The sequence below is a fragment of the Acipenser ruthenus genome, chromosome 7 (assembly GCF_902713425.1).
Source record: "Acipenser ruthenus chromosome 7, fAciRut3.2 maternal haplotype, whole genome shotgun sequence".
NCBI lineage: Eukaryota > Metazoa > Chordata > Actinopteri > Acipenseriformes > Acipenseridae > Acipenser > Acipenser ruthenus.
This window is the reverse complement of record NC_081195.1, coordinates 55,307,798-55,327,140: the sequence shown is the minus strand read 5'-3', so window position 1 is coordinate 55,327,140 and position 19,343 is coordinate 55,307,798. Positions and strand designations below refer to the sequence as shown.

General features: G+C 36.1%; 1 protein-coding gene across 2 annotated transcripts in view; it reads right to left on the bottom strand.

Annotated features, from left to right (window-relative positions):
• Positions 1-19,343, bottom strand: part of LOC117415271 (exocyst complex component 4-like) — a 133,247-nt gene that overhangs the window by 92,811 nt on the left and 21,093 nt on the right. For both annotated transcript variants that reach the window (XM_034025390.3, XM_034025391.3), the window contains exons 8-9: positions 1,600-1,745; positions 856-944 (exon numbers count right to left, since the gene is read on the bottom strand). In XM_034025390.3, the coding sequence (XP_033881281.1) occupies positions 856-944; positions 1,600-1,745 (235 nt within the window). The remainder of the gene's footprint in view (positions 1-855; positions 945-1,599; positions 1,746-19,343) is intronic.

Here is a 19,343-nt window from a genome sequence, read left to right as displayed (position 1 = left end):
AGGCAATCATCCAAATAAAGCTGAAGCACTAACGGATAACGACATAGAACATCTGTACATCACTGAAACACCACGTTTAAAAAAAAAAAACCCCAACTGTACTACTGATCCTCGTCTTCTTTAATCTTAGCATCACAAGCGTATCCATGTATTATACAAAATAATAGATGGGCCTCTTCAGTGAGTTACAGGAAAACAATTCCATCTCGGGTTTCTGTGACAGTTTATAAACGACTCAACCTTCAGTCTCGTAATTTATGACGTCACAGAAACCCTGGATGAAATTATTTTCCTGTAACTCACATATATAAACTCAAAATGACGGAATGCCATACAGACATTTTGTGTTTCTGTATCTCTGCCCAGAATATATTTGAAAATAGAATTGAAAAAGATAAATGCAAAGACAGACACTAACTGTTTGTCTGTGAGACTAGATAATAGCTGTGCTGAGGCTTCGTGGCCCTTCTTGACCAGGATGTCATTATAAATCTCATTGGTTTTACTGTGTTAAATATTACTCCCATGCCCAGTTAATAAGGACCTTTAGACTTCAACAACCAAATATAACTATTAAATGGGCTGACAGTTTCAAAATGTTAGATACTGAAAAATGTTTCTTAATTTTAAACTATAATCCATTTCAAAAAGCATAATTATTTACATTTAATTTTAAGCCTATAAAATCGCTACATAACAGCAATGTTTGCTGTATCAACTTCAAACCACTTAAACCATTAAAGAAATGTACTGTAATTGATTTTGTTTTATGCATTTTGAGAGCTTATTTTTGCCTAACATATGAATTGTGAGTTATAAATGTCCTATCCCTTCTGCTAAATAGATTCTACTTACCCTGTAGTTCTCCACTTTTGCTGTAAAGCTCCCTTCTCTGTTCCCGCAGGTAAGCACTCATACTTATAGCATGGGAGGACGATTCAAACCTGAAATAGAATGTGGACCTTTAGGACCCATTTCACAGCAAACACTGCTGTCACTTGAAGAAGCTTAGTTTGGTCCACAATCTGTTTTGTGATTTGGTTTAGTTTTTCATATTAATGTATTAAATTGATAAAACCAGCACTACTCAAGGGCAATCTCATTGTTTCTAGCAAACATAAGTCCATTGATCCAATTTTATGTATAGTGGACCAGACAAGCTTGTAATGGTTATCATCTCAAGAATGGTACAGAATATAGTAGCAACACATATTTATTGAAAGTAATTTTTTTATAAAAAGTATCAAGTTATTTTTTTTGTATAAAAAATCAATAGGTGTCAGGTTGCTTCTGTACATAAAGGTTACTGCATGATGAGGGAAACAGTAAAGGTCATTCCTCAGAAGGAGATTAAAAGCGTCTGTCCTGTGTAGTAACTCATTTAAAATGCATGTCATTTTGTTTTCCACAAATGTTATTCTCTTATATTTATCAATGTGACATTTATAAAGAAAATGTTTCTAATACTCTGTTGTGTATCATTAGCTACTGCACCTCTAAAACAAAAACAAGAGAGAAGTCAAGAAACAAGAAATAACAAAACATTGATAGGAGGTTTAGCGAGCCAGATGGGGAATGTAAAAACACACTGTTCCTTACTTGAACAAAGATTGTTTGGGTCTCTGGGGCCTCTTTTTGGCAAAGAAGGCAGCAAAGTCACTTCCTGTACTGGCGTAGCTGATCTGTGATGAGGGTTCGGTTGCACTGCGTGTATTCTTCACATCCAAGTAATCCATTAACAGAACCTGCATGAAATCAATGATCAACATTTAGTTCTCCGGTTTACAAATTCTCACCCCCATACCCCAATTTTCATTCCTCAATGAAGGTTTTAAAGTTAGCTTCTTACAACATGATTGTAGAATTATAATGCTGTTATCTAAGAATCAAACATCACAATGGTTGTTCGATACTGTTTTTAATAGAGAACATGGTCAAAATAACACTCATTCATATTTTACATGTGATTTTTTTTTTTTTTTTTTTTTATTTTGCCTTTTTGATATGAAATCATTTTTTTCACTTTCCTTAGTTTCGTTAGAAATGCATCATCTCTACAGTGAATTATGGGGTTGCAGTCCTGGGATAGGTGTTATCTCTGACTAAACTTGACAAATAAATACAAATCCCAGTTTCCAGTTGTGTTAGGTTTAAGGAAAGGTCATGGTTTACATGATGAACTAGCTGCATTTGATAGTTTTGCAACATATTTTCACTGTCAGTTTACAGCCTCGGTAATGCAGTATGTCAGTAAAAATGGCAGCATTTGCACTCAATGCGGAAGTTAATCAAGTCAATTGTAAGGGTGTTTGTTGTTTTGAAATCAATGCATTAATGAATAGAAGTGTTTTGATTTATTTAAAACCTGCCGACAAATACTTCTTAAGGCAATTACTCAAAAAATAAGAGTATTGGCACTACCCTATTTAAGACCTTCAGTGTTAAAACGTCAGCACTGTTGTACTGGTACTTGTTTCTAGGATTTTGTTCCGGCGTGGTGCTGGTGATGGATCGAGATATTTCCACATGACTGATATTTTTTTACTGTCCCACGTAGTTGAATAATTCATTTCGGCGGGGGGGGGGGGTCATATCCCTAAAACCACCCCCCTAACTACACCACTGCTGTATTATCTGTATCTCGCCTGGAAGGGAACTATGCATTGGCTGCCAACAACATTAAATCTTATTAAAATCACCTTTATTGCAGCAGGCACCTCATTATAGCAAGGAATGTTCTTGGCTACAAATGACATAGTTATAATGAGGACGGAGGACGTAATACCCCAATGGAGTTGTTAGAGGATGAACTGATCTCTGTCAAAACACTACAATGAAGAACACCATTTTAGCAGCGTAAATAGTAACTAGCTGTATTCAAAACTCCTATTCAAGTAAATGAAATTCCCAGTTACAGAACACCCATTTCTCTGGAAATGTACACAAAATGTTTAAAGGAATGAATATTAAAAAAAGATTAAACACGGTTCGCTTTATTTATTGGGATGAGATAAGTATTACAAAATCTATTTGCCATTCCCAATCCTCTATGATGAGAGCTGATTGCACTATAGCATTTAGAGTACATACTGCATTGACCCAAGATGAAATGGCCTCTAAAATAAACTTGAAATATTATTAAATCTTTTGCTCACATGAACAGACTCCTTTTTAAAATCACCACAATATAATTACACATTATCACAGCTTGTTAATTTCATACCACTTGTGAGGCAAGTGGTATGAAAATTGTGTTTAAAGTTAAAGTCCCTAATACATTAGGCCTCAGTGTATTGTGAAGGAAACTTCAAAGTAAATCAAATATAAGTGTTCTCTCTTACTATCATCGGCTAGATTTACAATGAAAGCAGCACGCTACCACTGCAATGCTATTATTCCTGAAAAAAAATGACATGGGTGTATAACAAAGTACCATGCCAGTGGGTGTTATTTTATAGTAATTAAGGAGGGGCTATGCTAATATTTCAGGTGTTTCAAGATCTAAATACCGTTTAATAAGAAATCCGGTTAAACTATTTGATTTCTATCGGTTAACCGTTTAACTGTAGTTACACCGTCACACTATAAATACCCTTTAAATAAATACCCTTTCCACACATATTTACTCTTTGTCATGCATTGACATTTGTTTACCAAACATAAAAAGAGGCAGCTTTGAGCACAAATCCCCTTTAATTGCATCACGATTGTATCACATTGACGATGTGTGTACCAGTACACCTTTCTACATTTCTAGTATCTCCTTCATATTAATCTCAATCCACTACAGAGGACACAGGTTTCACATAAAATAAAACACCATTTAAAAAAAATAAATAAATACACGTTAACATCCCATAAACTTAGCGTAGCATTCCACAATTCATTTTTCAAGGTTCTTATGAATTAATGTTATGAATCCATTTTAAAAGCAAGTACGTAAAAGACAAGGTTTTTATTCAGAAAAATTAACACATTGATGGTGTTCCGGTGTCAGTCTTGTATGATTTACAAAGGTAACTTTTTGCCATTTTTTCCAGTGTAGGAAAGCGGTGCTCATTGGTGTTCCACCACTCAAATGGATTGCAATACAATACAGGGCAAGGCTCCCTGAAGTAACTTTCCACTTCATTTTCAACCGTATTCACCTAAAAGCATTGACATGGCACTATTCTTGTCTATTAGCTGCTGGCTGAGCTGGTTCAGGTACAGCTACAGCACTCAGTCAAAACAAAGCACTAACTTCGTTTTGACCACTTCATCTTCGCAGTCCTCCCTTTTCTATTTTGACGCCAGCTGCTGCCTCCGCGTACGAACACCAGAAATCGACAGCTTGAGACTAGTTTGATAGATGATGTTTCAGTCGACTAATCATGCCTAACCCCACGTCATGTGTTGCCAAATATAAAAAAGTTACAGGGAGAGGAGTTGCAGCGTTCAGAGGCAGTGCGAAAAGAGCATGTGTTTTGTTGGATATTTACTTTTAAAACACAAAATGCCGAATACATTTTATCAATTTATATTATACGTTAACTAAACCGTTTAACCTAATACATCCCTAGTTTCAACTGTGCTCTTAATTAAACGTGCATTGTATTAATAAGGGTGTTTAAAACAACTTTGTTAGATGGTAGAATGATAGTACAGAAACTTTCTAATTTTACTTACCTAACAGTGTCCATCCGGGTCCTGAGGATGATTAAAACTGAATTGCAGAAGTCTAGCACCTACAAACAAACATTTTAAAAAGTGTTTCCGTCCCACCCCTATCACTTCTGGATTGGCCAGCTGTAGGAAAATGTGATATTCTATTGGTTACAAAGAAACCTTAAATAATACCTTAAATAATACTTAAGGTATTATTTAAGGTTTTTCTAAATTAGAAAATAAGTGATGCTTTTTTCTTAAATGCATGAACCTGACATTTAAATGAAGCAATCTAGTAAAGTTACAACAACAACAAAAAAAATACCAGGTCGCTAAGGTATTGGCGGATTAGAAAAGGTTGTGTTGTGTAATTTATAACATTATTTCTAGTCAACTTTGTGGCCAAGCGGGTACAGGGATGTTTAAACTTATTTATTTATTTATTTATTTTAAACATTAAGTTTACTGTTTAGAAGCATTTCAAGACAAAATTTCCCTGGCAAAAAATGTAATGATTTTTTTTTTCTTTTTTTTTCGATTTTAGTGTTGCTAAGCTTGTTTTCTATTTACCATATTTACATATTTTTTAAAAGATTTTAAACGCTATATTTAACAGTGCTGGGACGAACATGGGATTTTCATGTTCGGATATACGCTCATAATTTAAATATTCGTTCGGATATTTGTTCATTTTTCAAAAAGTAATAAAAGCCATTATATTGCTCTGAACGCAGGCAGAGACAGCATAACAGCATGGCCCTGTGTGTGTGCTTTTATTTTACAGCAAGACCTTACAATATGTAGCACGTTAAAATAGAAAAATATCCCAGGAGTAAAGAATAAGTTGTGTAGGACTTACTTTACCCCAGTGAATTAACTGCAAAACGAAGGATGCCAAATAGCAGTTGAAGCATAACATTGACACCACTTTTTTTTTTTCATTCCTTGCCATTGCTGTTTCTTCACAGTAAACAGTGGCCATAGACAAGTTTTCATACAGTAATAACAAGATGTTTACTTGTGCTTTTTTGTAGCTGAACAAGCAAACGAAAACTGAAATTTAACTTAAAATAAAACAAAACGTGTAAATGTTGTTTTACTGCATTTAATTCCTGTACTTCAGAGTACTGTAATCTGCCAAGTGTTTAATCTGTAGTATTTTGTATTTAATCATATCCTGATGTAACTATCACTGACACTGTTATCTGCTATTATTGAATTGTATTTTGTCACACTTGTACTTGCTTGAACCAAAGTCATTGTATTTATCTTGCTCTTAATTGTATTATTGTACTTTGATACTTGAAATGTATTTGCTTACGATTGTAAGTCGCCCTGGATAAGGGCGTTTGCTAAGAAATAAATAATAATAATAATAATGTCGTTATAAAGTGAAGGGGGAAAAAAAAGGTATATTTCCTTAAAGGATGTTATACATTTGTTGAGGTGAGGTGGGGTCACAGGGAACCTGTTGTGTATCTTCAAGAATTTAGTGACCTTGTCAAGCTACAAGGCTAGATCCGCCCCTGTTAATCACTAATTAATTGATTATGTTCACTGTTAAATAAAACCAAAATCCTACAAGTTATATTCTTTTTTTTGCGTGTTTTGTGCAATGTGGAGGGGGCAAGTAGATTTTTAAGAAGGACTAGTAGATTTTTCTAGCATTTACTTGAATAAGAAGGGATATTTTTTGTCAATAAATGAAAGACACCTTAATGTTACCAAGTTGATAACCTGATTGTTGAATCAACGCTATATAAACAATGCAATTACACAGGTTTTCACCAGGGATCCTAGTTTTCCGCAATAATAAAAAAAAAAATTCTGAGATAGAGATAACAATCTGGGTTATTCCGCCATTAAAATAAAAAGTTAAAACTGAGCGCCACCGTCACATAAGATACACAAACAGTCCTATTGAATAACAGTTAACACAGGAAGTATTTATTGGTACACTTAAATTCTAAGGCAGTTACAAGCTTACCAGTGCCATCAATCAATAACAAACAAACGTTTCTGAGAAACATTACAAATACTTCTGTGTAGTAATAAAAACCGAAAAATAGTAATCACATTAGTTTACCTCCAAGTTAGTCTTTGTCATCTGGATGGCTATTGTCAAATTGTCAAAAGGTAAATGTACCAGTATTTCCTGCACTAAAGCAGGAGGCTATTAGGGAGGAGTCAGCTGACTAAGCAGGTGTTGTTCTCACTTGTTTGATACATCGCAAGATCCTTTTATCACATCTGCTTGGTGATATTAAAACTGTCTGTGGACGAGTTGAAACAAGACATAGCTCAGGGTTTATATCATGTAGTGGATAATAGTTCGAGAGGTAAAATCAAAAGTGTGGAATTATTTTGGAATCATAGCGAATGAAAATAATAAACATGTGACTGGATTCGTTGCTTGTAAAACCTGTCATTATGTTTTTGTAAACGACAGCCACAAAACTGGTACATCACTGCAAAAGCACAGGTGTAGCTCCCCTTCAACTGAAAGGAATAGACAGGTATTTTATTGTAAAGGAAGTACAGATAGTTAATATGTTACAATGTTAAAATATATCCAGACCACTAGAGAAAGCTACCACGCTGTATATCCTTATGTATAATCTGTGGAGAATGGTAGAGATACCTGTGTGTGAATGAGAGCGTCAGAAAGTCAGTCGGTGCAGGCAGTAGGTAAAGGACAAACACTTGTGGGTTTGGGTCGGGTTGCAGCTCTTATTAAAGCAGGTCGGGTCGCAGGTAAGAAGACGGTGTTGCAGTGGGTTGCTGGTCCGGGTTGGAAGCGGGTCATAAAAATCGGACCTGCGCAGGACTCTACCCTCTATGGTTACTGGCAAGTTATTAATCTTTCTCACTCAAGATTCACAACATTATTACAAATTGATTTAAATCAGGGGTTTAAATCCCTCCTGATTTTTGTTCTAACTGTAGACTAAAATACTTAATTGGACCAAGTTTGAGGGGAATGCAAAATTAATGGATTTGATCTGGTACAGTTGCAAAAAGGCCAGTGAGGGTCTGGGGCTTACATGCAACAGCAGAGTTAGAACTTGAACCTGTGGCCTTCTGACTGCAAGGGTGTGGCAGGCTGGCTTGCAGTGGTGAGGTGTGGTGACGTCATGGACCAGGAAGTATAGAAACCAAAACAATGGATGGGCGGGTGAAGCTGAATGCTACGGCACTCAGCTGAATTTATTAACCAAATAAACAAAACAAAAGATTTAAACAAACAACAAAACACAAAACAAAGAGGCGCGATGGCCAAACAAATAGAAACAAGTATATTTTTAAATATAGCAATTGTTTTTTTATATTCTTCTCGCTCTCTCTCTCCGCTCTCCCGTACTCTCTACACTCAACAACCAACCCCGCAGCACGGACAGCTGCAGGTTCTTATACTCTGGCCGAGGGGTTAACTGGCTGTTAATTATCTTATTACCCCTCGGCCACAGTCTGCACGCGTTTGGTAAGGATGCATGACTGTCAGCTAGTTAAATAATCAGTAGCTGTTCAGTCATGCATCCTTACGGGGTTTTTAAATATAAATATAAAAAACAATAACAAAAGACGCAGCGCTTTTATCCGCGCCGCAAACAAATACAAATAATAATAAATAGGGGTGGGACACTCCGCCACAAAAGGTCATTACATTGTTATACGGGCTGTCCTAACTTACAAGGAGGGCCAGCATTACCTTTCAGAAATGCATTACCTTTCAGAAAAGAAACGAGTTCTGCTTTGCTTTTCTGCTGTTCACACACATGAACGTCTGAAATTTTTGTCATATACACAATATAACTCATTTCATTGGCCTTCACCATAATACATTTTATGACTTGCATTCTGCAGAACCTCTAAAAAATATTTGACAGCTTCAATTTATTTTTTCCATTTTCCCCTAGTGGAAGAAAACAAAACAAACAAAAAAAACAAACACTCTCTCTGTGACGGCTGCTTTATAGGCCTGCAGTGCCCTTTCAAACGAGCAACATGTTTTCAGCGTTAATGTACAGCCCAGAAAATCCAAACTCAAATCAAAAGTGAAAAGTTTTCAGCAAGCTCCCAGATGTGCAGAAACAGAGCAGGATACTAAACAGGTACAGCAGCCTGGTTTGAGTCAGTGCTCCCTGCTTCATTATGCAGACTTCCAGAACCCTGACTCTTAATGCTTTGATGTGGGTGTAAAGAGGATGGGCGGTGTTTGCAGGCAGTCTACTTCTTGAGATGTATTTCTTGTTTGTCAAAATTACTCAGAGCGACTCAAAGGTCTTGTGCCCTCTCAGCCATTTCATTTGCTAATGAGATGAAACACCAAAACAACTCAGTTTAACAAGAGCACTGCTGATGGAGTTCACATTGATCTGTGAAGGGAGAGGAACTTGCATGCAGCTTCTCAGCAAACTGGCTTTGAAATACTAATAATTAAATTACAAGCAGACAACAGGCAGAATATATACTACAGTTAATTAATTGTGAATTATTCTGGAGATGTACATACACTAAATATTAGTTTATTATGCATTTATGCTGTATGTGTAAATACTTGAGTCCAACCATGACTTAAGAATCCATATTAGGAACATCCAATAGCAAGTACAGCTATTTCAACTATTTTTATTGTACATCCTCCACCTGAAAGTAAAAGGGGCAATAAGGTCTCTAAACGGTAGGTAAACTGACAGCCTGGAAAAAAAATGACTTCCCCAACACAGGTGAAATCATGTTGAAATGCATCCATATGTACCTGGATATAATTTTAAATGACTGCAGTCTTTCAAAACTCAAAAACAAACAATTCTTAGATCTTATTTTAACCGTCAAAAAAGATTAAGACAAATGGAGAAGCAGACAAGTCTATTATTGCTTTTATGCTATCAGTGCATCTCCTTTGTTCCAGAGATTCAAAGTTATGACACCAGTAAAAAGTGACATCTTGATTGAACTGCCAAAAAAAGTTCTGCACATCTTATTTAATAACACCAGATCATTGTCTCTTCTTTTGAAAATCTCTGCATTACTTTTCACATGCTTGATAACCCATAGGGTACTTATGCATATATTTCTGTCTTTATTAGATCTTGAGGGAACCTATGATTTATTCATTAAGAGATGTGCCAGAAGCTTTTATCTGTATTTGATAAGATTTCATGAAATTAAAAATAGAATATTTCTTCAATTCAACATAATACATTTGACAAAGTCTGAAACAACGCGTGGGAATTTCTTCCAAAGGTCATGTCATTTGTCTTACCCTGGATGTGGTTTGATGCAAAAAAAAAAAACCTTTTTGAATTATAGTACAGAGGGTTATTCACAATAATGTACAGCCTTAAGAACAAGTAGACAACATTGTATGTTCCTGCTGCAACTAGAATATGTGACAAGACTCCAAAGCACACAATATAACATTATTTAAAAAAAATACAACAAAAGATTTAAGGCATTGCCCCCTACATGTCCCAAATGCACAAATAAAACATAGCAAGGATGAATACTGAATTCCCGTCAAAAATATTTAGTATATTTCAGTCTCAGTAAAAACAACTGCCAATATTGACACTTCTTTGGCACTGTGACAACTTGAAAGACTGTAACAAATTAAACACATCGAGATTAACACATCTAAGAATATAATGCCTTTTGATGTGAACAAAAATAGCCACCAATATTCTCATTCAAGTTAACTTATGCAAATAGAGGGCTTTGTTAAGAACCTTTCCTGGTTCTGATAGGCATATCAATGTCATCTAAACAAAACAAAAATGTGGCAGGGTGTGCAGATCCAAAGTTTGCACAAGTACCCGGAGAAGTGCCAAAATTATTACTCAGCTGCTCCTTCAAATTACCAGCCATGAAAATATCATCTACAGCACCCCCATCCCCGCCATTCCCAATTGCCAAAATGAGATCAATTCTAGAATACTGTGCACAGCCGGTTTATTTAATAGTGTGATTTCATAACCAATCACTGCAGTTTGGTTTACTACCCCCAGGTGACTGAAGAACTTTCCACTGGCTTAATGTACAGTACTTTCAAAATGTGTAAATGGGAAAATGGCAGATTATCTTTGTAACCATTTTATAAATCATCAAACCAATTATGCACAAAGGTTTGCAGTTTTTTTTTTTTAAGTGTGTCACTGCCCAAAGTTAAAATTGAGCTCTGCAATTTATCCTTTATTTTAGCAGCTCCATCATCAAGGAAAGATTACCCAAGGGTCCTCAGTTATTTCTATCTTATGATTTATTTTTTTATTTTTTTTAATACATTTAATATTATACAGCTAGGATATGAATTAATATTATAACCCCAGCAAAATATAAAATCGACAAATCAATGTTATTCTATACTTAATTACTTAACACACACACATATAACCCCTTAGTGCCTACTGCGCATAACTGAGTGTTTTATTATTTTGCTATTTTACCATTAATTTACTCTCCCATGTAAAACAACAAATATGTGCTATAGTGTGCACAAAGGTGTCAATAGACTTCAACACAACTCTCACTAGATGGGAGAATCAAGGCTCTGCAAAGTTTGCTTGGGAGTGTACAAGTTTAGCCCTTATTACCTGCAAAACAAGTTAACCAAATATTATCAAAAGAATCAGAGACTATATTAAATCAGAATTCTAAGTTAAAAAATACACTTAATTCAAGTAAACACACATTTCAGCTAGTCTATTAACTTAATTGCTAATTAAATCTCCCACTACCTGGAACTAATAATTGTATTCATATTTTTGGCATCATGCGTTAGTCACAGTTTGGATTTTGCAGGCAGTAAAGGTTCATAACTGGCAATGTGTCCTTGTTATTTTTAGAGTGCGGGACAATTTTCTAGAATAAGCTAACCTGTCCACTTACTGTACTTACAAATAACATAATTAACATTTACAGAAACTGTGTATTTCAATGTAAAACCTAGCAACTGGATAGTTTTTCTCTAGTCAATGTTCTATTATTTGACATGAACATTCTCTAGACAATTGTAACATACCATACCTACAGAAATGTAGGAAGGAAATAGTTTTTGGACCAATCAGTAGCAAAGTTGGTCGGATGTTCAGGTTCAGAACCGATTTCATTCACACAACCAATTACAGTATCTGTATACAGGGCACCCCATCAATTTACACTGTGCCGGTTGGTGCTAATTAGGTGATTTGACCAGATGACCGCCGACATATATGACAGCCAAACTGCAATGAAAGATATCCAAGGAAGAGGAGGTTACAGACCTTAGCTTGAACAAGTAATAATAACAAGAGCTTAAAAAGTAATTGTACTGATAGCGGAACTGTCAGATTGATAGGCATATAAACAGAGTTGTGTCTCTAGGACCTTGTCTGAATAGAAAAACAACAGGTAAACCACCTTTGGCAGCTAACTGTCAGCCTGTGACAAGACACATTGCATGAGTTATGGCCATCTAGTCAGCAGAATCATTTGCTGAGTTCAACTCCATTTTGACCAAAATTTTGTCACCGGAGTCAGTTTCATGACTGAGGTTATATTTGGGACACATTATGGAATTGAGATAAAATCTTACGTTAGTTGATGGAGTGGAGAAACTTTCACTTTCCATGTGAAATGTTCTAGGAAGTACAACACACCTGGAAATAAGGCATGCAAACTGAGAGCTTTCTTAACCAAGTATGGTAGCAGATCTCATTTTAAAATGAAAATACAGGTTTGCTTCACCTGGTGCGTCTTGCAAAATTGCACATGTGAGATCTACAGTACAGAGCTAAAGGTGCATGACGGGTAAGATTTTAGGAATTAGCTAAAAACCACTTTAAATAAATTTAAAGTGGTTAGTCTCAACAACATGTTGCATGGTAAACCAAAACCTAGGCTTTGTATTGCTAAATAAACCCTTAATCTGAATTCTAAACAAGCATTACTGTTTCAAAAGGAAGACTTGCTTTCTGGTTGTTATATTTAAAAAATGACTGAGATAAAACTTTAACAGGCACATTTTCCTCACTAACGCCATGCTGCGTTAATACATTTCATTGTGCTTTAATGTGTTCCGGAAAAATCACATCATTAGAATCCTGCCACCTTCATATGACAACAGTTTAATGAGGAGGACACTAAATAGCTTTCTCTGCCAGACTGCCCTGTTCTTCAAATTTTCTTACAGTCAGCTTATGCATGAGAAGCAAACAAAAGCCTGAAAGACATGTCATCTCACTATCTGAAATAGACATTTCTAAATCAGAAAAAAGCTTTTGTGAGCGTTATTACTGGCTTGAAAATGGTCAATTTCCTGATGTGGATAACTTCTAATAAAAGCTTTCATTTCTAAAACTGTAATTCCACTTTCCATGTTTATTACAGTTAACTTTGAACCTGTGCATATATGTGATGCATAACAGTAAAGAGCCACAAGAAGTTCTCAAAATGTACAACTTGAGGAGGCCATGATACAGTAAGTGTTAACTGCTTGTTGATTCTTCTGTTGTCAAAAGTTCTTTACCCTTTTAAATGGTAACTACAAATGCTGTAAACAAGTTTTCATGTGTGGCATGGAGGCAACTATAATACTGCTTATTCTGCTCACTCCCCTCCCCTTCAGTTATAGTTGCTTTTATATCTTATAGTACCCAGATGTAACATCCATCTAACCTTTTGTTGGGAGTGGATGTATTGAAAGGGAAGAGACAGCACAAGCAACTTCTATTTTGATTTTTAGGAATATAAAATGTTTAGATATTAGGCACTGATGGCAGACAAAATAAATGTATTACTTTAGTTTCTGCTCCATGTTGTTGAAGGTAATTTAAAAAGAGGAGCGGTCATGACCTTCCAGTGACATGCGCTTTCAATCTCCAACTCATTTTATTCAATCTTTGTTTTGACTGGTTTTATTTCCCTGTGGGTCCATCTCGTCATGTTTGTGTATGTTGGTACAATCGGCTGTAGAAACAGTACTCCTGCTTGTCACATGCAATTCCGTAAGCCAAGTGAGGAGTTACGCTCAGCAACAACATGCAGCAGAAGGGGGTTACAGACTATACCTCCAAACTATTATAGCTCTGAAATAACATTTTACACAAAACATGTGGTAAGATGAGGAGAAAGCAAAATGTGTGTGTGTGAAATTTTTCATTCATGACATCCTTACAATTGCTGTATGCAACAGGAAACAGCTGCGTATGATCATCAGCCATAATATCACTGTCCTAGATTTCTCACTCATCCTAATACACATTCAACAGATACAATCAGCTCCAAAAAATAATAACGTGAACGACTGAATAACAAAACCCATCTCACATGATGAATTCTCTAATCAAGAGAATATATTATTGTGCATCTCGGCTGTGAAAATTAAAAGAGCTCAGCTGCTGGCAACTTCATTGGCTTTACTAGACAAATAGCAACAATGACTGTCAGGAATTCAACACTAAAGGTCTATTATAGAATGATTCTGGATGCAGTCCATCGATGTTCTCGCTGACCACTTACACCCCTTTGGCAGGGCAGGTCATTTGCTGCAGACAGGCTCTACAAAATTACACAGCAGCAATCACAAGGGTTAACAATAAGCATGGTTTTGAATGCATTGTGCAAAGTTAGATAATTAAACATGGAGAATCTGCAATCAAAGGACAACCTTCCATTTATGTAAGAGTTTACAAACATGGTTAAAATTCCAGGCCGCCTCCAATATCAAAACTCAAAATGATCAAATGACCATTTATGTCAGTATGTAGTATTAATTGTTTTAAATCTCTCCTACTATTGTGGGAAATACCCTCTCTTTCTTATGCACACATGTTTCGACTAACAGTGTTTTGCTTTACAGATTAATGGTGTAACGTATATCAGTTTGCATTTTCTGAACTTATTCTTATCTCTGAAAAGATAATTATAAATCATTCTCAAGATATACTCCCTCCACAGACCATTTAGGCACCAAGTACTGTGTTGGTTTTACACAAATTTGCCCCAAAACACTAGATTTATTATTTAAATTGTATTGAATGTTCGCTTTAGATTATCCTGCTTCTACAAAATGCACAGTATACTTACAAAATGATATAATAGCAGGCTCCTCTGAGCCAAAGTCAGGAATGACAAAACCAAAAGACAGGATTGATGATGGACATCCAAAGCAACACACTAACCTTTGCAGTTAAGTATTAGTTACGATTTAACCGTCAAGTTAACTTGGCTGATCCAGCAATCAGAAGTCATTGATTCAATTGGTGTCTCTTACTGTCTGTCTCTTTCTCTCTGCAATCTAACAGCATGATAAAACAAGAGACTGACATACCGGGTCTCTCAGAGAATGAGGAGAAAGCTTTGGGGAAAAAGTCATATAAACTGACAGAGCAGCCACAAGTGACAGCCATGAAAAGGAGTGAAAAATTCCCAGGGGTAGCTGGGGTCACACTGATCATATGATGAAACAACATTATCTTCCTAATTTATATTCACTGCTGAGATGGAGTTGGTTTTAATGCCTTTTTGTATTAATGAGCATACCTCAGGGCTGTCAGTCACAAAGTTATTCAAATAATTGTCATCCATCGTATGCCTTAATGTCTAAAAACTGTAATATTGAGACAACCTCAGGAACTTCAGCAAATGTTGGGGAAAATATCAGTTTCCTACTAGCAACAGCTTCTAGAACATTAACTATTAAATAATATTTTAGGTGGTGTTCAAACACTAATCAAAACAGCAGTTTAATGCATTAAGGTATTGGTCCATAGACTACACAGTGGCTGTGGATACCACCTGTTGAGACCATGAATATAAACGTGTGAAAGAAAGTAGGTGACAATGCAATAGTCTCCAGTTTTGAGACATACTGTAGTTGAGACAGCAGATGTTTGCATTGGGATGCAGAGAAGCTGAAACATTTATGTGGGTAGTGCTTGTGCTTTTATTACCTGATCCCTTGTACCGCTTCCAAAATAAAATGGAATTGATACAATAGGTCTTATACAATCTGTCAGTCATCAGAGATTCAGGTAATGCAACAGCAGTCATCTACAGGTAGCTTTTAAAGAGGCAGTGGTTAACATATAGGGCCTGTTGCATAGAGGTGTGAGGTGTTCCAATATGTTGCGATTCCTGTCCATCTACCTGGCTGAAGTGTGGGCTTGTGAATGTCAAAAAACAAAAGAAACATGGTGGTGATCACCTTATGAGTGAGACAGAAACACTTCCATGCCAAAAACCAAGGACTTGCTACCAATATTAAATCAGCAAAATGTATATCCCTGCATTATATCCTCAGTGGTAGATGCCCAGTGGCTAGATTGACAGATGGCATTTTTGCACCTTAAAATGTCTGTCAAATGAATCGGGCTTTCTGTAGGCTACTGACAGTTAATTAAAAAAAAAAAAGCATGTTCCATGGTCATCACTAACTCTAATCCTGTCTGCCCGTGTTTACATGATGAAGTAGTTACTCCAATGACGGGTGCTGTCTAACATCTACACCGGCAAACAAATTGCATTCTTATTGGTCACCATCATAGGGTGCAAACCTGTACATAGCTGAACTGATATCCATTATAGTTAGGGCTTGAAGTTTTTGGTTTTAACCGATAATAACCAAAAAAAACACCCCCGGAAACCTATTTAGATGATTCTGTTTAAATTTTTTTTTTTTAAACCAATAAAACGTGGGTTTGGCAACATATTTTAAATAATGTCAATCATTCACAGCTGTCTTTCTATATAAAAAAAACGGCTTTCAGAAGTGCAGAGACACTGAAACTAACCAATCATCAATTCTGTGCACTACGTATTACGCGTAATTTGAGTCAATGCGTCATTTGCTTAGCAACGGGTTAGCAACCACAAACCCACTCAAACAAACCAGCAACATGGCGTCGCCAGTTAGTTTTTTGCCGTTACGGTTTTAATCAGTGATGAACCGAAAAAGTTATTGTAAATATAAAACTGCTGTACAGTTGTGCTTCTACTAATGCATATTAAATATTTCCTTGAGTACAATGACTGCCTAATTATTATTACTATTATGATTAACATTATTATAGCTACATACAGTAAATATCATACCTTAAATCAGAGTACCATGATGAATGTTTAATAGTACGAAAAAAAGGAAATAACTTCTTGCATGCTGAGATTAATTACTACAGTACTCTATAGTCATTCCATGGGATGGGCAGAAAAAAATATATATATATGAACTGTGTCTGTAGTGTGATACGCGGGAGGTAATGGGTGTACAATGAAATCTGTTACTCCTCACAATTCTCAGATTCAAAATGAATGCAGAGTTCTACGTTGCCGGAATCCTAATGTGGACATTTCAACACAGTAAGTTAACGTTTGTATATGTATTAGTGAAACGTACATTCAAGGTATTATAGAAACTGAAACTTGATGTGTTCGAGTGGTGTTTATATTTAATAACGGAAAATAACTGATTTTGCCAAATAATAATAAAAAACGATAAAACCCCGCCAACTGGAACAAAAAATAAACCCCCCAAAACTCAAGCCCTAATTATAGTGTACCTACACCCACCCCCACCTCTTCTCTTTATGGAATGCTTAATAAGATGGGTCAAGGTACTTCATAATGGGAAGGTACCCAGGACATTTTGCAAGAAGCTCCATGCTATTCAACCACAATAAAAAGAAGTGCACCAGCACAAACAGACTGAAATGCTACAAGAAGGATATTGCTGCTGTAGAAAGAGTGCAAAGAAGAGCGACTAGAATTATTCTGGGTATCATATGCAGACAGGCTTAAATAACTGAATCTATTCAGTCTCGAACAAACGAGCCTACGCAGCGATCTGATTCAAGCATTCAGAATTCTAAAAGGTATTGAAAATGTCGACCTAAGGGACTTTTTCGACCTGAAAAAAGAAAAAAAGGACCAGGTGTCACAAATGGAGATTAGATAAAGGGCATTTAGAACAGAAAATAGGAGGCACTTTTTTACACAGAGAATTGTGAGGGTCTGGAACCAACTCCCCAGTAATGTTGTTGAAGCTGACACCCTGGGATCCTTCAAGAAGCTGCTTGATGAGATTCTGGGATCAATAAGCTACTAACAACCAAACGAGCAAGATGGGCCGAATGGGCTCCTCTCGTTCGCAAACTTTCTTATGTTCTAAAATATTAAACTTCAATACCCGTAGGAGATTAACTTTAGCAGGCTGACAGAGATGCTGTGATAAACAGATCTCTACAGAGGGACATTGGGTTGCCTTCTCAGCCAATATAACAAGTGTAAAGAGGATGAATGTGTTATTTCTGTGATAACACTGAAGGGGGAAAAAAAGCTGTTAAACTCCTGCATCTGCTGCCTGCCTGCCTCCTGGCTGTCATTTTAGTAGATTGATACAAATGAGTTACCACGCTAACTGCATGATAGCCTTTCTCCATATTACATTACATACAAGCTTTGAGAAGATAAGGAAAAAAAACTGAGCAATCGTTAACGGCTAAATATGAAACTAAACCATGAAAAGTAATCTAAAATATACTTCAAGGACACTTGAGGGGAAAAGAAGAAACATTCTGCTTAACACTGTGCTTACCAACAAGATGGGACAGACAGGAAAATACTCTGATCACAGTGACAAGATGACAAACCCAATCTATTTCAAATATAAATGGAAAATAAGTTGCCCGTAATGTATTTTAAATAGAAAAGTATTTGCAAATAGTACATTTATTTTTTCTCTTCATAATAATGAACAAAAAATGTCAGCACTGCCTCAATCAGCAAGTGTGTGAGTAACAGGGCAGCAGTGTGGAGTAGTGGTTAGGGCTCTGGACTCTTGACCGGAGGGTCATGGGTTCAATCCCAGGTGGAGGACACTGCTGCTGTACCCTTCAGCAAGGTACTTTACCTAGATTGCTCTAGTACAAAAAAAACCCCAACTGTATAAATGGGTAATTGTATGTAAAAATAATGTGTAAAAAATAATGTAACTGTATGTAAAAAAAATAATGTGATATCTTGTAACAATTGTAAGTCGCCCTGGATAAGGGCGTCTGCTAAGAAATAAATAATAATAATAATAATAATAACATAAATCCCCTGCCACGGCTGTAAATGCAAAATTAGATTGCTCAGTGCGATGAAACAGTTGATGACCATGACATATATCAACTGTATGTATCCAAATAATTTGGAACAAAAAAATATATATATCGTTATCGGAAAGAAATTATGCATGTAAATTTCAATCCTCTTACATTTTTTACAGTATGTCTGACCTGCAAGCTACATCTCTATTTAAAGATACTACTCGACCCAGCAACAGCAGCTATTTCTATCAAGCCAGTTATTTCACCCAGACTGGGTGGGAGCTCATTCTGATAGCGCCCGTTATCTGTTCCAACATCCACCACCCAACAAAAGTCAACGTAATTGCACATACATGCAGTGGCGCCAATTCGCAAAACCTTGGGGGGGTTTTATCAGTGCTAACAACTTAATCTGAAGCACCTACATATGTAAACACTTCAATCATGACAAGCGAATAACAAAACAGTAACAACAAATCCCCAATACACCGCACGAACACCAATGTTTAATAAAACGAACAAAAATAAATCTGATCCAATTCTGTCTTCTCAAACAAAATGCACAAGTAGCAATTTATGCAAGATCTTAAAGACTTAGCAAAAATTATAATTATAGTTTTTCTTTTAACG